A 24,433-nucleotide genomic window follows, 5' to 3' on the forward strand; every position below is an offset into this window, starting at 1 on the left:
TTTCATCCAAGAGGTTTAAACAAGAAAGTTTTTACCAGTTACTCCTCTATATAAGGAGGCTCTATATAATAATTGCTGTCTGGAAACTGGAAACTGAAGAAATACAGGAATGCAATAACTTTCCATGTTATGAAAAGGTCAACAAAACGTTATTTATTTAAATGTATCAACACGCATGCTATATTTCAAAAGAGGCTCAAATGTTTACTTATCTAAATTGTGCAAAATAGCCAACAGCTATGAGATATTAAAGTATTTTTTCAAGCAGAACATCAATATCAAAGTGTTTCATGAAATCTGAAGGCCTCACTTACATTTACATAATTGCCATTTGCAGCGTAGCAGCTGAAAGCTTACAGTTAGTTGGTAAATCCTAATTTACCGTAGATTTAATGACAATTATTGCCAACTGTCATTGTAGCTCTGTTAAAGCTAATAATTGGTACTTCTGTGATATGGTGAAACCAGAAGGCAAACATTTAGTCTGTCTTGTTATTCTTATTTCTGGAAGTAGATATACAAATTATTAGCTTGTTTTTTATGATAAATTAGTAAATTGTCTGTGTTTGCTTTCAAAATCTAAAACTAGTTCAGAATTTTCCTGTTTTAGTTTTTATCTCGGGAGTTATCAAGAAGCAAGTATATTGCTATTGTCACGGCTGCACAGCAGTCGTGTGGTGAATTGAGAAAAGGATCCAAGATGCAGGCACTGACTGGGGTGCGAGTGAAAATTTATTTGCAGAGGTGATAAAGTGACAAAACAGGAAGAGCAGAGCGGGGAGTAAACAAACCTAAACTGGGAAAACTAAAGAACAAAACTTAAACCAGACACTCACGGGAGGAGGAGCGAAATGCACAAAGAGAGATGGCAGAGAGACGCAGAATGAATACCAGGTAACAGAATAATGCAGACTGACATGGAGTTAAACAGACGAACCGGAAACAGGTAGGAGAACACACAGGGCTTAAATACACACACCAGTAATCAGGGGATAAGAGACAGGAGGGCAACACAGCTGGGAGAAATCAGAGCTGACGGGACAGGGGAAATGTAAACTGAACTCACATCAGACATGAACCTTCAGAATAAAACAGGAAATTAACAGACAGAACCAGACAGGACACTGAACATGACAGGCAGACTCATGAGCAGACACAATAACACCATGGACAGACAGAGGGAACACAGAGAAGTGGGAGCAGGCAGGCAAAGAACAGAAACCTAACAAATGGAAAAACAACAGAATACACACTCGGAATGAACAAAAGCATAAGGAAACACAAAACACTGAGTCCTCAGACTCAGGACCATGACAGCTATAGGTTGGAAACATTCTCGGCTGTGAAGTAACTTTTACTGGCTGTCAGTGACGCTAATGGCATTATTAGCTATAGCTAGCTATAACTCCTGTCTTGGGTTAGTCAGATAATACAGCATTTATCAAATGTTGATATAAGTACTTTCAGCAATTACAGGCAGAAGAATTAGTATAACAGTAACTTCTGAACATCAAAAAGGGTGATATTGTCACGGCCGAGGCCGCTTCAAAAAGGTGACAGGACTCAAATGCAGGACGCTGAACAGCACGTAAGTAGTTTTAGAGACGATGTTTAATTACTCATAAAAATATTCATAAACAGGAAAGTGAGTTTAACAAGTACGAAGTGCCACAACTGAATCAACAGGGGTCTTAAGCCGCCTGGGCTAAGTAACAGTCTGGTCCTGGTCAGTGGGAACAGCAGTTCCGGGGATTGGGCTGGAGAGCGAGTCACACTAGGTCCAGGAAAAGGGTCAGGGTCACTGTAAACAGAGTACAGACGTTCAGGTATGGATAAGGAGACATATGGATACGCTGTTTGTTCAAAATCCTTCTTCGTACTGCGTACTTGCCGCGGGTGGTCGGAGATGACGTGGAGGGGTGAGTGGTCCGGGTGTGTGGTCCAAAACTCCTGGCGTGGAGGCAGAGAGGCAGGTAGGTGGTTCGGGTGAACAGCCTGTGGGACTGTCAGGTGGTCCAGTATCCGGGTTGGAGCTCTTCGGCAGAGATTAGTGTTTGGCAGCTTGGTGTGGCTATGAAAAAGACGCACAATGAGACGAGGTGATTCACAAAGTGCATGCGGAATCATGGTGGTGGCCTGCACTGACTGGTGTTAGCTGAGAATCTGGCGAAGAGAGGTTGAGTGCGCTGGCCTTATGAGTCCCCGGCTAAATTACCCACAGGTGTGAGCGATCAGCAAAACACTGAGGCTCCTCCCAGGGGTGGAGATGCCGGCTCGGAGGGAGACACACTGGCACACACCCGGACCATGACAGATATATGTGAATATACAGTACAAGTGATCTTTCTAGCCATGCATAGCTTAGCTCTGATGCTAAATGTTTCAATATAACAGTAAACAGTGGAAAGATCAGGTTGATGATAGACATTTGTGATGTACAGCGAACGATTACATTTTAGATCCCCTGTCTGGTTTATGACCAAATTCCCGTTAGCCTCAGCTGTGTTCAGTCTTTAATGGTAATTTTTAGAAATGTGAGCATGCTAGCACACAAAGTAAACCATAACATCAGTGTCATCCTTGTGTATACTGCAGGAGAAAATGCTTCATTTAGGTAAAGCAAGTATTCAAAATACATTCACGGCATGACCTTGCCTTACTTAATGTATTCCTTTCCTATCTGACACCCACTCACTCTCTACTATCCAGATTAGCATAGAAATGTGATGATATAATATAGTGTAATGCCAGGTTTCATGGGGCTTTTCTAATGTGCACACTTTTGAGTCAGTCCCCGCTCTCGGTGCTCCCTGAAAAACCTTCAAGGAAATCTCTGTTCACCCCTGAATTCATGCGTGCAGGCTTCATACTCACCATAGAGACATTACGCCTCTGCACGCAGCGTGGGCACGTGTATGTACACATGCGCTGAGATTGTACACACACTCAAATCAATTCCCCTTAGACAAGATTAGCCAATCTATCTTCATTACGCTTCATTAAATAGATAACATGTGACGCGCTCGCTCAGTGTGTAGGATGTATTCTCCTGTGGGCGCAGACAAAGATGTGTGAAATGTAATTAATTGTTTCTTTACACAATACGTCTCGTTCCATTAATGAAAGTGATTGAGTTCCTCTTTATACACTCCAGGTTAGACTGGTGACAGTTCATTTCTACATTTTAACTAGTCTAGCTACTTCCTCTCATCTTGTTCAAATTTGCTCCTCTCTTCACTTTCTGTCTCTTTTCTTTGATCTTTTGCATTCACCTGGTCCCCCCACCCACCCAGCACTGAAAACCAAAGTGCTGAAGAAGATAGTGAGCTTCAAGACAATTTCCATGGCAACAGATTTTCAATCATACCTCTCCAATAACATTGCTCTGACAGTTCGTCCAGGGAGGGCTGAATATGATGTGGCTTAGACTTTGATCACGATCCCACTGATCTTTCAATCAACGTCAGATAATATTGAATCTCAGCTGACCTCCATCTCCATTAAGCAGCTGATTTAATCATTTAGCTTTCTCTCAGTTTCAAATATTGAAACTGCACACTGGGTTATAGATATCTGAAGGCATAAAATAATGCGACTAATTTCTATGCAGTAGTCATTACCTGGGGTTTTTCTCTGAGATTTATCGCAGAGATGTCAAAAGCAAAACTCCCATTGTTTGACTAACCTCCCGTGTCAGAGTCCCTGACACTTTCTCAGTGTTTCTCAGGGTGAGCGGTTCTGGGTTTCACAGAGCCTGAAGCCCCCTCGCTGCAAACTTTAGCGTGGTCTCGCCCACAGCTGAGACCGCTGACATTTACTGTTGTTACAAACAGCGCATTTTCTCACTCACCCGTGAGATCTCCCCTCTGCAATTTATTTCCACCACCACGATTCCATCATCCCACATTTCTTTTTAGATTAAGTGAAGTATCAGTCGATGTTGTAGTAGATATTATATTTCTCTTGGTCCTCGGAGAGTCCCTCTCCAATGCAGATAATTGCATCTTTTTTGAAGAAGAAGAAATTCACCAAGATCTGAACTTTTGGTTCATCTGCTTTTTCAAGAAGTTACTGCAATTTCCTAAAACTTCATTTACCACGAGGTGTAGATGTGTAGAATGGATACTGAAGTAAAGCTTGTTATTTTTGTTTGTTTTTTGTTTAGACCCAAATTATCACATATCAGTCCAGTTAGTTCCGATGCCACACATTCAACACATGAATTAATTGTGATATTACACACAATGATAGCACCACCTCTATGACTGAAGATGAAACACAGTTAGCATGGTAGCACATCAAAGAATGTGCCATTGTTACCTCCTGACCCCACCCATAGATCTCTAATAAGACATAGCAGATCTTTGCTAATGAGATGCCGAGCCACTGTGTTCTTTACATGGGTAATTAGCCGGATTGCTCGTTAAACAATTAGTCAGATATCTCTCTGGTAGTCTCTGTGCACTCTGTTCACACACTTTGTCCGACATTTGCAGATGCCCATTCCTACCTTAATTGAAGCTTTCAGACAAAGCAACTAATTCAAGTCTGCGTAACAAATTGTTGAATATTAGCTGCACTTTCACCTGTACAGTCCATCTAAGTCAGTTGGAATTTTTGAGCATGAGCCGACTGTGAATTTAAATGTTTGCTTCTGTTGTGGAATATGAGCATGAACGCATCCTATAATTTAAAATTGTCCCTTATTTATTTAGGCCTTTTTCTTGAGTGAGCCTCAAACAAATTTATGGTGTGAGTGCAGTGCATGTGTGATGTGTGGCTACAAATACCTGTTTACTGGTCCAATTGGGACGCCGTACATGACAATTCCTGCAAATCCAAAAATCCCACAGGCACCCCTTTGTGACTGACCAGGTGTGTGGAAATGAGAAGGCTTTGTCTCTCTTTCTCGAGTTGCAGCGGGTGTGTGTGTGTGTGTTCACTGCCTAGTTCTACATCAGTAATGCCTAAGGGCAGAGACTACCTCAAAGTGCTCTCCGTTTCCCAAGTGTGGCTAATTAGTGCAGCTACGAACGAGGACAACACTTCACATAAGCAGGCTGTCACCTTTGAAGATATATGTCATATCACCTTGAAATGTGAAATAAGACAAAGTTGGAAAGAAATACATACATTGCATAATATTTGAGCCCCAAAGCTTCTAGTATATTTAATATCTGAGTCAGATTGGCCATTTTGCCTTTCATTCTAAACGTGGCCATGCAAAGCGTGGTGGAGTGGGCGGCAAAATAATGGCAGTAATCTTATTAAATCGTATATCATGAAAACACTGGTGAATTCTGTTTTGTTGGTTGTTATGTAAACTATGGGGGAAAAAATCATATAGTCTGAGCGTATATTAAAAAAGGCTTAAATAAACTGCACACAGGAGCGTCACACATTCAGTAAAGTGACTGTATGTAATGCCATGTGGCTCCATGCAGCTTTTTGGCTATCTGAGCTGGCTGTTTCTTGGCTGAAAGCAGACTTCCCACACTGAGCTCATCAAAGAAAAAGCAGCAACACAACTTTCAAGAGGCCCTTCTCGTACCCAGGGAAACAAATACTGCCATTTTGTAAGGAGCATGTTGTGGAGACGAGTCCCATTGTTAGCTAAACTTAGTTCTTCACTGGCAGCGACGTATATTTTGGGTCATAGTCATGTTGGAAGACAAAGTGACCACCCAGACTCAGTTTTGCTGCTGATTGCTTGACATGTTCACATATTTCTTCCTTCATGATTCCTTCCACTTTGATGAGATTCCCACTTCCAGTCTTTGAAATTTTTGGCTTCCTACTTCTGCGTGGCTTTCTTTGAATTTCTCCATGATACTTCTCACCTCAGTTGACACTTGGAAACTCTGTGACAACTGTGTGGATCCATCTCCTGCTTTATGAACATCAGCGGTTCTTTTTCTCAAGTCTAAACTGATTTCTTTTGTCTTTGACAAATTTGATACTTTCTAACTAACAGCTCAAACTGTCGCTGAAGTTTTGATACTATGTGTAAATTGGAAAATAACACTCATTTTTAACTTAAGCTTTGAGCATTATAAAGTTTAAGCACTTCATGGCAGTGGTTTGTGCTCTGGCTCACTAAAAGGGTCAGTTGTTTAAGAGGGCTAATAATATAGATTCTGGTAATTTGGGTTTTTTCTGAAATAATTCTTTTATTGTGTAAAAATATATTTTTAAATTTGCCTTTTAAGGAAAAGTAGGATGTTTAGAAATGCTATGGTGAAAATCCCATGCTCTGTTAAAAAAGACTTTGGAAAATTTTTAATAATTTTGTTTGATTGCCTTATATTGCTTCCTTAGCCGGTAATCATCTTGTGCTAAACAATCCAGGCCTCAGAAGTCTTCAGTACAGAACAGGATCTCAGCTTGTTTCGCTTGCTTGTGCTTGCTCTGTTTTTTCCACAGCACAGGACAGAGGCTCTCTTGTAGAGCACACGTAGGTTCATGATTGTTGGAAGTGGCAACACATTCTCCACTCACATGACATACAAATTTGTTTGAATACTCAATATGGCAATTTTTACAGCAACAACTGTTGTTGAGCAAATGTTGGAATCCCTTGCTTGAACCCTACATGAACCTGCACACTAGCTTAACCATGTCCGTGCATAGTGTCTTTTCCAAAATTTAACCATGTACTTTTTCTTGCCTGAAACCTCACAATCTTATTTTATTATTATTTTTTGCCGAAACATTCCCAAGGAGTCAAAGCAAAAGTAAAAAGCAATGAATAAGTGAACAGTGAGCTTCCAAATGGGACACAAACCCCACATCTACGCAGCTTATGCATCACTAATGCCAAGGAAAACCTTGTGCATCTGACAGAACAGCCGTATTTGATGCATTCGGATGAGAACACCTCGGGTTTAACGCAAATAAAATAGGGCATGTTAATTATTGAGCTTAAGACTTGCTGTTTTCTGCTGTTTTCATCTTTTTTGCTAAGCTAGGCTTTTGGCTTCGAAAATAACAGCAGTATCAATTTCCACAATATGTTGAGCTGTTCCTTTTAAAATTGAACGGCACTTCATTAGTCATTGTTTTACCACTGATCATACAGCAGAAATCCATCATTTAGTCAGTTTCTCTGTCACTTTAATTCGTGTACCCTCCCGCTCTGCCTGCTCTCTTTGTTCCTCTCCCTGGTACCTCCTTCACTCATACCTCCACCTCTTTTGTCTTTCTGTCTCACTGCAGCCGAGCCGTTGGACGGAGAAGAGTACCTGGACATTATAGGCATCATGCGAACCCAAGCAGGCCGCTATGAATGTAAGGCCAGCAACGACGTCGCCACTCCCGATGTCAAATACGTCAATGTGATTGTCAACTGTAAGTAAATACAGAGCGCAGTGCGTGCTTTATTCCAAACTGAACACTGATCAATATCCTTGACACATTTAATGTCAAGCATTTAATATGACGATACACTCGGTGGATAAAAGCCTATAAAAGTCAAGATTGGAGGATAGGCATATGGGTAGAAGCATATAGAGTGTAACAGTATGACATGGAGTGAAGGATGTATGTTGAAATTTTTGGAGCACCCTTCAATCTTCTCAAGATGAGTCCAGGTAGAAAGAGAAGCTCAGTAACATTGATTGCAGAAGTCATTGCCATGGTAATTCTCACATAACACATCATCATTTAAAGGATACTTCAAACTTCTAAACAAGACCACGTAATCACGTCCTTTCCACGGTTTATATCCTGTCAAGTGTTAATACACTCGTCGGCTGTTCAGGATTGATGAAGAGCTCATGAGCCATCGCAAACCAACACCTCCCCCGAAGAGAAGTTACAGAATTCTCTTTGATCTGAATAAATCATGGATGGCTGTTTGCCCAAACCGCACTTTAGCCAACACTGAGTGCCTGAATTAAATGATAAAGATTATTTTATTAAACCATTTCCTATCCTGACTGGAAAATGGGCATTAATCCACTTGGGACACATTTTTGGCCATTGGGGTGGAAAATGATTATGTGTGGATGATGAATGCTAATATACTTGATAAATGTGAACTCAGTCGATTAAGTTCACTGATTAATCGAGACCTGGATAATCTGTTTGACATCGTTTTTTGAGCTGTGAGAGCTAAAACTGGAGCAAAATCTTACACTGAATCTACAAAATGTGGCAAACACTCAACTCACAAGTCGCAAAAAGTTGATTCTGTTCACCTGGACGTTTGCAGCGTTTTCAGTGGGAGAAATGTTTTGTCACTCATTCAAGTGACTTCTTCAGTCTCAGCTGACTGCAGGTTTCCCCAACCTTATAAAAACAGTACATTTGCACAATAACTGAACCTAGAGCACTAAATGAACAACGGGCTATAAGATCAGTACCTTCATCACTGATTATTATGCAAATTATCATGACCATTGATCAGAAATTGTTTATTTTTTTATTTTTTTATTTTTTGCCTGTCCCATTTGGTTCTTTAGCCATCAGAATTGTTGTCTGAAGACCAACAAGGATACCCAATGGATTTATTTTGCCAAATGGATCATCGTGGCATTGCCGTATTGGTCCATTTGATCGACCTTTGTTTTTATTATTTATTTTATTTTCAGATGTTACAGACGGGACAGACATGAGTGAGGGATAGGAAAAGGAGAAAGAAAGAGGAAGGAAAAGAAAAACAGAAGGGAAGAGGGACAGTGAGAAAGGGAAAAAAATAAAATAAAATAAAATAAAATCTACTGGATCACCTGTTGAGAGAAGAAGAATAGAAAACAAGCAAAAAAAAACCAAAGCAACATACTAAACACAACACCATCGCATTAATCTAGCTAAGTGTAAACAGCAGTAAATACTAAATATTCAATGTTGTTGTGCAGCACGCAGGACAGACAGCGCACAATGTGCTTTGAAGTAGCAGCCAAGAAAGGTGTAATTTAAGTCTACGAGCAGTGAACACCCGTGTGCACACCTGTGTGGATCAGCGCGCTTGTATTCAAATGGTTTCCACATGTAATGGTCTGCAAGAGGATGTAACGAGCCATAGCCCCGTCCCCCAGGGCATGAAGCAGGCATGGAGGAGATCCAGGCCCCAGACATCCAGAGGCCCCAGAGTGCAAGAGCCCAAGGAGGACCACCGGAGGGGCATCCGTGCCACCTTCATGGGAAGGGCTGAGGATCCCCAGACGAGGCGTCACCCAGTAGCCACCGAGCAGAAGCTAGAGGGGGCCAGCACTGCCGGCAGCCAGCTGTGCCAGAGTGAACCGAGCCGCAGGCCCAGAGGCCGGAGGCCCAAGGGCCCCCCGCACCCCGGAGGAGGCCTGACCGAGCAACAGGCGCCAGGCCCCGCCAAGTAGCCACCGGGAGTGAGCTGGTACATACCTGAGCGCCCAGCCCCGGACACCAAGAACCACCAATGCACCGACCCCTGAGGGCATCAGTCACCGGCAGGGAAATTGTTTATAAGGTTGGGGAAACGCTGCAAACGTCCAGGTGAACAGATTCAACCTTTTTACTTGCCTGGATGATTGAGCATGCATCAAGTCAACTCACAAGTGTTTGTGATTAAATTCAAATTTCCTTTGCACCGCACTCACAGTTCTGCTCAGAAGTTTATGTACAGTCATTGTGGACTTGACCGTCAAGGTCATTTGGGGATTTAACGATGTCTTTGAACTGTTCTTTTTCATGACTTGACTTTTTAATTACAAAAACTGGGAGCACAAGTTTGAATGTACTTTGGATTTACTTTGAATTTACCTCCACTAATATCTGGTTTAATGTTCCTAAGCAAATTGCACCTCAACCAGATGCTACCAAGGTTCTGGCATTCTGGTTGTTATTTCTCTTGACAGAATCGGTAGAGTTCATTTAAATTGGTTGGTTTCCTGGCACAGACTCTACTTTTAAGCCCAGTCCACAAATTTTCAGTGGAGATGAGGTTGGAGCTTTAAGTCATTACAATCATTAAGGACATGTGCTGTATAAACATTCCACTCTGGAAAAGAACAGTTGAAAGAAGTCATTAAACGACTCAAATTACCCCGACATTTATACCCATGATGAGTGTATGTAAACTTCTGACCACAACTGTATATTAGTAATGCTGTTCAGACATGCTTGTCACTATATTAGTCTGACTATTTCAAAGATACCTATCCCCACACATTAACGTGTGACTTATGTCAGCATTGCGTGACTCTGCAGATCCTCCAACAATAAAGAAAACCCAGAGCTCCGAGACTCCTGTGGGCCGCAACGGGACACTGCGGTGTGAAGTAACCGCAGTCCCCACACCAGAGTTCGAATGGTACAGAGACGATAAAAGGTAAAAGCATTACCCGCTTGTTTTTTTTGTTTTTTTTACACTGCAAACCACACTACACACTACTAGAACTGCATAAACAATGACTTGAAGGAGAGATAACACAACATTCAGCTGTCAAGATCAAATTTCAGTGAAAAATGCTGGCAGTCTAAAGTTGCAGATAAATAGAGTTCACATAGTGGCTCAAGTTCAGGTTGTAATCTCAGCCTGTGTGTTTTCTTTGCCTCCACAAAGACCAATCAAGGGCTAAGAGTGAACTAAAATATTAATACAGTTGAAACAACAACATCAGGCGCATACAATCAAGCTGTGTACCAACAACCCATTACATAGAGGGCAAGCCATCAGCCTCCCTTACCACAAACAACCATGGCAACTCACTGACTGATGGTAATGAACTCCTGTAGTGTTTCAAGACGGAAAACCTTCTCTCATTTAAAATGACTGGAAACTGCACAGTCCTGGAAAAAAGCCTTCACGATGTTTGAAACGCTCATACTCGACGTGAATTACAATCCTTTCCTGGAACCTTTTTATGTCTGATCATTATTAATTAGTTACAGCTAAAGTGCTGCTGGTCACAGGCAACTGATGAAAGCGTGCGGAAATGACTCTGAATGGACTTGACCTCTCTTGGCCCAAGGCAGTCAGAAAACTTGATTTAGGTTGTTGGCTTTGCACCTAAAGTAATCATAGAGGCTAAATAGATTTTATAAGAATTAAGTGCGAGTAATGAATTAACTCACTGTATGAGCTGTCTTTAAATAACAGGGCAACAGCAAGGTCCTGCTTGTTGTTGTGCATTAAAAACGGCTTCCATCAGTATCGTTCTGCATGGTTTGTCCTGAGTTGATCCCTTCTCAGCCTCTAAGTGTTTTTTTCATATTTTCAGTGCTAGGCATGCTCTGTATTATGACCCAGTGGTTATAATGGATTGCTTTGATTCCTTTGTCAAATGTGCTCTTACAGTGGTCCCCATTGTCACACCCTTGTCTGGCTTTGATAACATCGTCCGTGTAGTTCATTGGTGAGTAATCACCCACTTTATCGTTCACTCTGCTGCTATTCTGTTGTTAATTGAACATCGCAGCAGTGGTTTCTGTGACATTCTTTTGAGAAGAGAAAAACGACACCAGATCGGCCTTGCTGCTACTTTATATGGTGTAGCTGCTGAAAATCTCAGAAACTCTTTTCCTTTTCTTTTTTTACTGAAAGTAATTCCACTGAAATGGAAATCTGGATCCCTGCACTGTACTGTCTCCTGTGAAATTGCCAATTGTGTGACCAGACACAGATGTTTATTGGAAAGCTATCTCTTTTAAGTGTCATGCGTGTGCCTGAAAAACACTTGAAGAGGAAGGAAATGTAATGACATTCAAAGGGAATGACAAGCCAGTGCCTCAGTTTCAACACTTGTCATTTAATAACCTGAGAAATTTCCTCCTCAGCTGCAGACTCAACGGCTGAGTCAGTGTGGGAACGCAGAGGGCTCGACGGGAACAAGCTAATGATAAGAAAAAATAAATAAAGACGAAAAATACATGCTGCAGTAAAAGTTCACCGAAGACTGTAGGAAAAATATTGGAAGAGTGTTATCACAGATATACTCTCTAAAGCAATAGTCCTATCATGACAGTGCTTGAAAAGAAAGATTAATGGTAGTAGCTGAAATATTTTTGCATTATCTGTTGTTTCCAACTCTCATCCATCTCAGTTGTTTTGTCCCGCAGAGGATTTTGGCCGTGCGCCCATTCAAGGCACCCTTCTTCCTCTACGCCAGTGGAAAATGTTATTGCTCTTTCTCCTTGGACGATGGTGATGTTAATGCACAATAATAATATCATTTATCTTTGCTTGGCTTTTTAATTTTACTGCCTGGTTGTGTCTTATTTACCTGATTCTTTACAGGAGGTCTTGCTCCTGCGCTTGTTTCCTCCTTAATTAGTTTAACCTCGTACACACACAGATTATCAGATAATATCTGCATTTAAATTCAATTGTATGTAATGGGCTGTTGCCCAGTCTTAGATTCTCATATGGCATATATGTGGTTAAAGGTGTAAGATTTAGGGTAGATCCTCATTTCCAGTTGCCTACTTTTTATGTCCGCAGACTTCAAGTAAAAGATTATCATACCACCCGTTTTGGAAAAGTGTGTACTTCCTAATTGTCAGCAGGGGTTTATTCTTCTTCTTCTTCTTTAATCTGCTTATATAAAATCTGTGGCTCCAACTTGCTATGTTGGTTGACAGCATCTTCTGCTATTTTAGTGTGATACATAATGTTTCTGTATGAATTACACTGAAATGAGAAGAGGCCTAAAACATGTAATATTGGGCAAAAGCACGGTCTATTAAAAGAGAAATGTTCTAGTCGAGTGCCCCGGCCTCGACAGCTAAATACCTGTAAAAGATAAACAAGGTTCTTCAAGTCTGTGCTACATTGAATTAAGGATAAACATTAGCTCTAATATTAATAATAAAACAGTTCAGGATATTGCTCTTAGTATTCATATTTTTAAACATATTCAAATGTTATACATTAAATTTTAGCAACATCAGAAAAGGCTTTGATAATAAAACTTTTTTGGCTAATGAAACCATACCTTTGCTAATGTTCTCAAGTTCTTCACTGTTTAAAACAAAGGAAGCTGCTGTAGCTAATGAGCAGTGTGCCTGATCTTTAGAAGGAACACTTCTTTGCTATTTAGCTGGTGTGCTAACAACTGCAGCTCAGGTTTATGCTGATAAACACTGTGCCCTTTTTGATTGGAAAGCTATAAAAATCTCTAATGGTCATCATTCATTCCCTTTCATCTCAACTTGATGAAATCTTTATAGGTGATATCACTAATAACAACTGACAAATTAACAACTCTCCTATACTCCTTTGATCAGATAAGCTCAAAATCAGACAGCTAAGTTCGGCAGGGAAGTGTGTTATAATTGAAAGGAAAGAACTCTTTTCTTCTCATTTCTACATTTTTTAGAAGTATATTTAAAAGTTCCACTGAAGTTTTCTCATTAGCTTTGGTCTTTTGTTGTGTTAAGCCTTGTTTAATCCTTCCTGTACATGGTATTTAGGTAAACAGGGTCGCTATTCTAATTAGCGAAACCTCTCAGATCTAGGATTATTCTGGTTAAATCTCATTGTATTTGATAACTTAACTCCTTTAATATTTTTATACTGTTTCTTTCTTTTTTATTGGGACTCACTGATCTGCAGTAAAAGGTGTTGTAAAACAACTCTTTCAGTGGCATTACAGAGTGGCGGCCCCACACATTGCAAAGAAACTTTGCCTCCTCGTCAAAGTCAGCTTAGAAGGACTTCAGCAGTTTTTGTAATCACTACCTCTCCCGGGTTTGTTTTATCCCCTCCAAAAAAAAAAAAAAAAAAACACAGCAGCTTGCCTGGAACGGGACTGAGGCACCAATTTTTGGTTCCAAAAGCTTTGCTCTCACCTGCACCGAGCAAACTGAGGAAACAAACAATCCAGAGTTTGAACAAACTGTTTGGCACGAGCTGGTGAACACACAACGAGGTGCTGAACTCTGAGCAGAGAAGCTTAACTCCACTAAAACTGCAAACATCCATCTTCTGTCAGTCTCGCTGAAATCTCCTCAGGTGATGAATTGAAATTCATGCTATGAAACAGAAATGAGCGTTACTTCACAACGCCTCTGACTTTGCTGGTCTCTGAGAATCTTCACAGTGCTTGAAGACCCAATTAGCCTCAGCAGAGACAGATACATCATGAGTTTAGAGCAGTGATAATGCTACCTGGATGTCATGACCCTTCCTGCACTTTTTGCATTCTCCCACTGCTTCCACATTTGTAAGTTGCTCTTTGAACAGTGATTCGCTCCATCCGTGCTCCTGACATGAGAAAATCCAAACTGAGTTGTCAGCTAGTGTGACAGACGGATATGTTTGTTGTTTTGTCAGCTGATGCGTGGCTGTCACAACGACCAGAGCATTTTCAATCATCTCTGGGTTACAAGTCTCAGCAGGACTCTCCTCTTGATTTCATTTATCACTGGCCCTGAATCATGACAGACCTGTCACTCTCCTTGGCGCTGATGACCTACTTTAGATGCTCCCACAGGCTGCGGAATCTAATCTGTCGTCCGATGATTTGCTTTGGTCTTTCATCTGTCCCGGCCCGAGACTGCAGCCCTCGTGAGCGCACCACATGCCCTCTGCCAAATAAACGGGGTCAAATCATTTCAGTTCAGGGTTTTATTGTAGCTTCCTTGCATTAGGAAACAATGGTTGGAAGATATCCAGTAGAGCTCTGCTGCCCTCTGCCTGTGAGGAAAATCATCAAACATAAAAGCGTCCCTCCAAAAATAAAGGGGGGGGGGGGTGAAAAAAAGGTTGACATCCACAACTCCTGCCAAATTTCAGATAATATATTCCAGTGTATTATGCCAGATGAAGAACCTGGCAGACACACAGGCATATTTGAGGATGAACTTGAAATCAGAAGTGATGGAAGTCGTGAAGCTGCGTGTGCCAACGCGTTAAAAGTTAAAATGTTGAGCTCCATAAATGCAAATATGGAGAAGGTGAACTCTGGGAGGACACAGATCCATTTTAATTTTTTTTTATTATAACATCGTAGTTTTCTGCAGCTGGTTAAGTGAACTAACAGCCTTTGTAGCAAACTGTGAAAACAAAAGAGACTTCTATCTTTTCTGTCTGCGTCCATTCAGACTCTTGCCAGAGCATCACAAATCATGAGCTGCAATCTACTGTAAAAAAAACAAACATAGGTGTTTGTTTTCAGCTCCCTGTAGTGCTGTGCATTATCTAGATCGCTCAGCATGCTCCGTAGGCAGGCAGGCCTTTTTAATAGTGCAGTCACTTCTCATGAAGACACACTGGAGAATATATCTTCTGCTGCTGGCCTTATCATCAGAGAGGGAGGGGGAGACTGTGCCGGTGCACTTGCCCCGTCTTCTCTTACTTTCAAACGCACACACACACTGTTCCCAGCACTCCCAAGGTGTCCCTGTTGGAAGGACCTCAACACTCCCTACCGCCACCGCAGCACCCCGGCAAACCAAATTATGCTGTGCCATGATGTGCCGTTTCCTTTTTATGTTAATACTTCCTATCAGCCTCGTATGTGTCAGCACAAACTTCTCGCTCCTCTGCTCAAATTCCGATTACCACATTACCCCGACTTAAGTAGGATTAAGTTGAGGCGCCTTGAATGAGCCTCACCTCATTCATGATATGAAAGCGCTCAATCAGCCCAGAACAAGACGAATCCATTATGCACGGCGTGGCGTTAAATTAGTTTTATTTAGTCGTGATGATATAAGGAGCAGTTCATCAGCAAGGTATACAGTCTGAGTCAGCAAAAGCTGTATTGATTCATTTGCTGTGAGTGGGGTTCAAGGTTGACATCAGCGACAGTCAGAAGTGTGACGGTCGCTAGCAGCGTGTTGGTATTTCATCTGGACGAAAACAACTGAAAGTATTCTTTTGGTTGGTGTTAAAGAAAGAAAATTAAAATAATGTGAACAGTGACATTTGAATTGTTGATTTAGAGAAAGAAAGTAACACATTATTTTTTCCACTCGTTTGCAAGTTCTGCAAGTTCTGCAGGTATTCATCCAAAGCTAAATCTTCACAGGCGTTTCCCCTCGCCCCGTGCGAACTGCATGTTGTTCTCTTTGCTCGATAGGACGCTGCATTCACCTGCTGGTAAAATGCAGCGTCCTATCAAACTGTTAATGAAAAAAATTTGTTCCAAAATGAGAAAGGCTTATCTCGCTCTTCTGAGCAGCCACAACGCCTACGCTCAGAGAGTTCAGCAGCGTGACCCCCGCTGATGCAAAGTAACGTCCGGCTAGAAGGTACAACTTGTTTTGGAATGTAATTAATGGGCTTGGCTATCTGAAGACCTTTACTCCAGTACAGTAACAGTCCATTAGCAAAACATTGCAGGCAGACATGATTATAAAACATATGGACATATATAATGTATCACTTTGTAAAGACATTTTGAATGTTGTTTCAAGGTTTCTGGTTTCAAGACCTAATTTTAATCTTTGTTACTTTGAAGTTTCTTAAAACTGTCTGGTCTACGTCTCCTCTCCAGGCTGGCTAATACCCAGAGCATCACCATCCAAACTTCTGGAACTACCACTAGTCTCACGATTGCCAACATCACTGAAGAGGATTATGGGAACTATACCTGCGTGGCCTCAAACCGACTGGGCGTCCAGAATGCCAGCCTTTTCCTCTATAGTGAGTATATACACAATAAAATGGTGAATAGACTAGTACCTATAGAGTACTTTTCTACTCTAACTGAGCGATCAAAGTGATTTATACTACAAGCTTCATTCAGCCAATCACACATATATTCATGTGAGCACTTTTTTCTATAGCTAAGCACTTGTCTAACCCCCACACACCCTCAGGGCAACTCTGGATTCAGTATTTTGCCCTAAGGATACCTCAAAACAAGCTGGAGTAGATGGGAATAAAATCACCAACTTTCTGATTGGTAGACCTGCTCACCACCCTCACTACTTCCATGTGCTATTTAAATGTGACATTAGAGGCATGTCTTACAGACATAAAGACCTGGGTGACCTATGATTTTATGCTTGTGAAGTCAGACAAAGCTAGAGTTGCTGTATTTGGCCATAAGCAACATGTCTAACCAGATACTTAGATGTCTGCTAGTACCACCCTGGTGTCCATTACTAATGTCATGATCAGGAAATGTCCGCTAACACACATTTTGAGGGCCAACTGAGTTCATCTTTGCCATCTTTGCCAACTTAAGACTCATTTATTTAGATTGGCTTTTAATTCGATTTGTGCTGTGTGTTTTATTATTAATGTATTTTATGTATTTCTGTTTTATATTACTGTGAAGCACTTTGTGGTTTTTATCCTGTGAAAAGTGCTATATAAATAAATTGATTTGATCATGTCAAAATTAGAACCATCCTGTCTCAGAGTGATGCTGAAAAACTAGTCCATGCATTTGTTATTTCCAGGGTGGACTACTCGAATTCTCTGTTAACCATTTGTCCTAAAAGCTCCCTGAAAAGCCTTGAAAACACAGAAGTGAGGTCATATTTCTCCTATATTGGCTTCTCTTTATTGACTCTCCGTTGAATCAAGGAATTAAATTCAAAGTCCTCACGTACAAAGTCCTGAAAGACCAGGCTCCATCATATCTTAAAGGCCTCATTGTATCACATTGTCCCAGTAGAGCTCTTCGCTCTCAAACTGCAGGCTTACTTGAATTTGCCAGTTTTTTAAAGTAGAATGGGAGGCAGAGCCTTCAGCTATCAGTATCTCTCTGTGGAACCAGTGTCCAGATTATTTGGGAAGGCGGACACCTTCTCTGCTTTAAAGATTAAGCTCAAACTTTTTCTTCTCTGTAACATTTATGGGGCTGGTCCCTTAGTTAAGCTGCTGTATACTCAGGCTGAGCACGTATCCTCCACCCCTTTCTATGCAGTCCCTGTGTGTTCATATATAACAATAAGACTATAGTATCATCACTACACCATGTATGACCAAGACGTCACCTGGGGTGCTGGTTTTGCTCACTGGGCGTAGCAGGCAGCCCATATGCTATAATGCTGTTGCAGATGCCTGGGTGTTCCTTTACTGCACCTCTTTTTTCCTGTCCTCTGTCACAAAAAATCACCTAAAGGATAATGAATATGGAGGTTAAGTGTTAATTTTATTAACCTAATTTCCTGCTGAACTATTGAAAACCAGAAGAGCAGCAGTTCGCTGCAGTTTGTGTGCTCTGCTTTAAGCTTCGCTGCTGAACGACTGCGAGAAGTAAAGAGCTCACTGTGTGTTCATTTCTAGTCATTTGGCCGACTGTGTTCTCAACTCTGCGTAAGAGCGATTTTGCTGAACACTTAGAGAAATTTAGGAAAGATGGCTCGAGCGGGAGAATGAAATGAGCTTTTGGCAGTTGGTGAAAAGTTTTAAGTTTCAGACTAAAGTCAAAGAGAAGCCAAGTCTGTTTCTGTGCTCTGTGATGCAGTCTCTGCCCTTAGAAACGTTATTTAAACATGCAAAAAAAACACCACAAAAGAACTATTAATGGGAAAAAACCTCAGGAAAAGCAAAATATTCCTTTCCAAAGGTGAACAAACGTATTTTAAGTGAAGCATATGGTTCATTAGGACATGGAGTGAGGTCAGACTACAGAAAAACCAAGAGGCAAAACTCAAGAATGCTAACACACATAAAGGAAAGACCAACGAACACAGACACAGAGAGAGAAGACTCTCCCAGAACAGTAGCATGTCCCCCCAGATTGTCCTAATCCACCTTCAGCACCCAAGAATGGGACAGACACACAAAGGCACCCTCAGCTCGGTGGTGAAGATTTAAAAGGGAAGAAGGGGGATCGGGCTAGATGTAACCAAAGCTTGTCTCAATTCACAAGCATCAAAACTAAAATTAGATCACAGTGCGGATGTCTTTAATAACTGAGCTGCATTCATAAGCATGTAAATGTTTGCAATATTCATGAAGCGTTCTAGTTCCATCACTGATTTTTGGCCACTTGAGGGTATAAAAAAGCATGTTAACAAGCTGACATACACAATCACACACACGTCTCTGGCACCTAAACTTCTCAGACATCCAGATCCACAAGAGCAGCGCTGGTGTCAATTTGGAGTTCTTTTATTTGGAGCAGTGGTTAAATCCACTTTGATTTATTTTACAGACTATTGATTTCATGGTTTTTCTGAATATAAGGCTCTTTAGCTGCTCAAACACGGTCGGCAGCTGGGCATCAAATGGCATACAGCGGGGTTATCAGAGTTGTTTTGTTGGCAATGAGAACATGTGGGGGTTGCTGAGAAGATCGAGGAATAAACAGCGCTCGTAAATGGTTCAGCCTGAAGAATCGTGAAGCTGCGCAGGGCCGCAGAGCCGGGTGATGATTCCACCATTACTTTTATGGTTCGCTGTTAATATCATATTTTTCACATTGGCAGCTGTCAGAGATCCCACACAGTTGTTTCACTGAGCACAAAATTAATGCTGTTTGAATTGCTTTCTTTGAGCTTTCACACCCCAAAGCCTGGCTGGCACAGTGCTGCTTTGAGCTCAGAGGGCCGTCGTGTACCCAACATTTGAATTTTATATCAAACTGCACTCAAAAACAACACACTTCAAAATGATGGGTGCATGTATAATATGCCACGAGCGCCGTAAACAATACCAGAGCAACAAACCCACATTTCCCGTGGCCAGCAGTGGCTCCACTCACTGTGACAAATGTGTCTCGTTGTCTCTGCCAGCACTTAAAAGCTGTAAAAAGATGAAATCGTGGCAGGGAGGCAAAGCCAAATGGAGACTAGCTCCCAAAGGAAGACATCTGCACTGACACTGCAGACTGGGATTTGAACAAAAGGGAAACATGTTTGAAAGTTAAAAGAGATGATCAATTTATTTTTGGTGGCAATAAAACCTCCTTTTTCGTGATACTCCAAAGAAAGAAAGAAAGTGCCAACATATAGAAACAAAGTAGTAATATATAATAAAACAGTAACAAAAGTCCCACAGAACGCCTGGATACAGATCAACATTAGTCCATGACAATATTTCCTTTGGATAAGTTAGGTCTGTGTTTTTGTTGAGTTTAGTGACATCTAACATTTATTTTACTGGACTGACACACAGGAAAAGGTGATAAGTGTTTCTTTTACACTCAAAATACTGTCTAAATGTCGGTTTATTCGCTCCATAAATCTTGTGCAGAAGAGTGGTGGAAGAAAGCTGCAGAGATCAAAAGTCATAAAAAGCCAGTTTGTGGGAAATGTGAATGAATTTTTACTTTCCATATCATGAACTTGGTAGAAATGCAACATATGGAGGGCCCAAACAAGTTCTGCAATTATTATATGCAACTAGCAGGTAAAATTTACTTTAGTTGTGTTTGTTTAGCATTCAAATCACATGATTTTCACTGATCATATACCTAACCTGATAGCCTGGCTACTGCTGACTTAACTTAGCTTGATGAGCTACAAACATGGCAACAAGTATTACAGGCAGTTGTTAAACCAGCAGCTTGCAGTTTCCTGTATTCTGCAACAAGACTGCATTTATTTATTTTTTTCTGTCATATTAAGCTTGATCAGCAGGCTCACCGGTTTATGCCTCCTCTGTGGTTTAAAGCGTTGAATGATCACTGAATAACACAGCGTCAATGGCACAACATGGCCACTAGATGTCACCAAAAACTCCTGCAAAAGGCTACAAACACATGTTTATTTTCCAGTTTACTGTGTAGAATGTCTGCTAGCAACAGAACAGCGATGCAATGACCCTTTTTTGTGCAGGATTAAAAGGAAATAAAACTGTATTGTTCTTTTTCTTGTTCAAACCAATATTGTGGTTGCTCTAGAAGTCTGAGTGAGCTCTTATTAACCCTGCTGCCTTTCTCTCTTTGCTTCTCCACACAGGACCCGGGACAGGCAGAGATATCAACGGCTCTGCCTGTGTATCTCAATCACTGTGGCTCCTGCTAGCCTCCTTCGCCTGCCTTTTCTTGAAGTGTTAATATCCCTGCCCTCTATCCTTCCCCTTCTCTCCCCCCAGCCTCGCACCTTGGCCTTCCGCCCCATTCGCTCTTCTTCTTCTTCTTCTTCTCTCCAACTCACCGGCATCCTTACTGCTACCTTATTACCAACTTTGCCGCCCTCTTCCCCAGACTGTTTGCATCATGATACAGAAACCTTACGTGCTGTCGAGCACTGCTTACAGGTGTGAAAAAAAAACGATGGGTTATGAGTAAAATGTTTTAGGAACAACAACAAAAAAAAAAAAGAGTAAAATGAAGGACAAAACAAGCAAACAGTGCTTTTTAAAGAATTGCATTGTTCTTTTTGATTGGTATGCACTTCTTTTGTTTCTGCTTTATCTTGTCTTCTGGGTCTGGGTCGGGCTTTGGGAGGGGGGTTGTGGGGGGGTTGTTTGTTTTTTTGTTGTCTACATGGGAATAAAAATGAAGGTGGCCTGGCTCACAGGGACACCAAGAAAACAATCATTTGTCTCTAGGACTACTGAAGACATGAGGTGTATTTCTTCTTACTCCCTTAGATGTATTATGTTAACTTAAAGCGTAGATTTAACCGAGTGTTTATAACCAGTGCATTAATGAGAAACACGTAAAGCATCTGCCAAATATACACGTAAATTTCAAACTAACACATGTGAAACTCAAAGGGAAACTGCTACGGCTGATTTTGCGATGAGATTAGAGCTGTAATTTGATGCTACTGTGCTGAAACACAGATATAGTGTTAGGCAGATACCTCTGCAATCAGTGTCATTGCAAGCGGAGCCCAGAAATATGGGAACAGAAACAAACCTGAAGAAATGAGTTTGTCTGGAGCTCTGTGATATCTTGCGACCCTTCCCCATTATTCCAAAAAACAACCTGTTTTTCTTTTTCTTTCTAGACTCTCACTTACAAACAACAACAAAAAAGAGAACAGGGAAGAGAAACACACAGTAGGTTATAATGATGCGTATTGTACATAGTAAAATTTTGTATTACTCTATGATAAGAAAACCATGATGTGCAGTTTATCTCAGAGGCTGCACCGAGCAGTGTTTGCATTCAGTCGATGAGTTTTAGGATCATTTTATCCCTACTGCTGGAATTTGGATAAAAATGTATGACACCAATGAATGACTTACTTTTTTGTTTTTCTCTTAATCAAAAACACGTGTTTTCATACGAAAATGATACAGAAAAAATCATAATATATAGATATTGGGGGTATTATTTTGTGTGCACCTCATGAATCCACTGTCCTTATATATGAAAAAAGCTCATTTTACATGATTCTGAATATGGTTGTGATTTGTTGAGGATTAATGAAATGCAGACCTTTGGACCTGGCAGATACCCATTATACAACAATGTTTTTTATGTTGTTTTTTGTTTTTTATAATTCTGTGCAGTAATTATTGTATCTGTCCTTGAAACGAGATGCGTGCTAGCTTAAATGATGTTAAACAGAGGGAGTATTATGAGCTTCATAATGCTCTTACGCATACCTGAGATTTAATATGACAGAAGAAACCAAATGAATACTGAATGCAGTTCCCCTCAGTGTCACCAAGGCCACTGTGCTGAAGGCCTTATGGGGAAAAAAATCAAACAAATGAGAAATAATGAGAATAATAGTGCTGTTACCTCACCGTGTCCTACAGCAAGATTTCTAATCACTCTTTTGCCAATGCTTAGACTGAACAGTGAGTTAGTTTCTTTATGAACAAAATGGTTAAATAAATATGTTACGTGTTGATATTTTGAAGAAAATCTTTCAAAGGGAGCAGCTCGTAGGCCGTAGCTGTTAAAGAGACAGCACTGACACTGGTGGTGACTAATAGCGTTTGGACTCCAGTGCCCAGCTCAGCTCTTTGATTGGATGTGTGCGTTCAGGTCTCCGCTCTTTCAAACAACCAAGCCGAGATAGTACTGTAAAAACACACGTGTAATTAATGTCATCCTTGTCACGCATTAAAAGACTCGTTCCCAGTGTGTTCTCTCATTGTAAATGCTTCTGAGGCCATGGCTGTGTGTGTGTAGTGTTGGTAATGCTCCAGTCTAAGCTGAGACGTACAGAGACTGAAAACCCACCGCGTTTTTAATCAAAACTGAAGCATTTATGAATTCATATTTCCATTAGCTCCATGAGACACAACGAAAACAATGTCTTGCGATCAGATCTCTTAGAATACGAAAGAAGCTGCTTGTTTTTACACTTTTATTGTGTTGCGTGCTTTTTTTATTATTTTATCTTATTTGGTTTTACTTTACAACTGTGCGAATGAGTCCTGGTGTTTTTATACTGCAGTCTGCAGATTGATTTTTAGGCTCTAACTTAACCATACTTGAGGACGCTATTGTAGTTTATCAGCAGTTATCTTCTTACCTTAATTAGAGCCGAATGATCTGGTAGCTATGGTGAAATAGTTTTTCATGATCAGTTTCCATAAACATGGTCTGTGCTACCAGTGAGCTTTACAGAAGAGACAAAATAAATGTGTTGTCTCTTTGTTTTATTTCAGCGGGGGAGACCCTGACAGACCAAAAAAGCTGGGTCAGATATCCTCAAATTGCGTTCTGCATTTAATTTCATGAGCCTGCATACAGGTCATTGTCTAGAATTTCTGCCATTCAGGTGTGTTTTCCAATGAGACTAAGCTCACCGATGTGGAAGTGCTTCCGTGCGGGTTAAAACCAGCTAATAAGCACTTGACTTATAGGACCACTGATGTAAAAGCCATGGAGCTCTGTCTTATCCATAAAGCAGCGAGAAAAAAGGAGATCTGGTGTTATTCCATTGCTCATAGAAACCAACAGCCAGCCTATAATGACACAGCACCAACCCCCTGCAGACAGACCTAGATATCTACTCAAGACTGTAGATACAGCTATGTAGTTTACTACTCAGCATTGCCTCAAAACATCGCCGAACTGGCTTGTGTATGTGTGCGTGTGTACTCATCTGTTTATATGATTAACCTGCTGGAAAAGTGGCATACATGTGAGGCATGAGATAAATGATGAGTTGGCCCAGCAGCTAACTATCTACTTTCCATTGAGCTATGGTTACACTTGTAACCCTCTATATTAAGTTTAGATTGTTTTTTTTCTCTTCCTCTGTGTGTATATACAGCATTATGTTTCTACTGTAGAATGTTGTAAAGTCAGCAAATCCATAAGATTGTGTTTATACAACTCTACATTTAAAAGTTTAAAAGGCAAATGTAACTATCATGTTTGTACTTCCTTCCCTTTGTCGCGGGGAATTAAGATTCAATCATGGATTAGGACACAGCAATGTCCCTTTTTTTCTATTTTACTTTATTATGGTATAAGGTAATTGAAGTCAGTTTCTAAAAAATAAAATATGACATGTAATAAAGGTATATGAGAAATGTTAACAAAATAAAGTTGTTTGAATTCAGTGTTCTGTATTTGAATGTGACATGAAATGTCGAAGCAAAGTAACCTTTTCTTTCTGGAGACAGCTTGGAACACATGTTGTGTTAATCACCATGTAACATGCAAATAAAATAATATATGTATTGTTA

At 40.8% G+C, this 24,433-nt stretch overlaps 1 protein-coding gene across 4 annotated transcripts in view; it reads left to right on the plus strand.

Moving 5' to 3' along the window:
- The window catches only part of lsamp (limbic system associated membrane protein), a 1,260,578-nt gene extending 1,236,145 nt beyond the window's left edge, over window positions 1-24,433 (plus strand). For 3 of the 4 annotated variants that reach the window (XM_026192045.1, XM_026192044.1, XM_026192043.1), the window contains 4 exons: window positions 7,216-7,347; window positions 10,168-10,306; window positions 16,419-16,567; window positions 20,785-24,433. In XM_026192045.1, the coding sequence (XP_026047830.1) occupies window positions 7,216-7,347; window positions 10,168-10,306; window positions 16,419-16,567; window positions 20,785-20,882 (518 nt within the window). In that variant the 3' untranslated portion in view covers window positions 20,883-24,433. The remainder of the gene's footprint in view (window positions 1-7,215; window positions 7,348-10,167; window positions 10,307-16,418; window positions 16,568-20,784) is intronic. The other variant, XM_026192046.1, reaches the window with a different exon arrangement.

Source organism: Astatotilapia calliptera, chromosome 14, assembly GCF_900246225.1.
Source record: "Astatotilapia calliptera chromosome 14, fAstCal1.2, whole genome shotgun sequence".
NCBI classification, from domain to species: Eukaryota; Metazoa; Chordata; class Actinopteri; order Cichliformes; family Cichlidae; genus Astatotilapia; species Astatotilapia calliptera.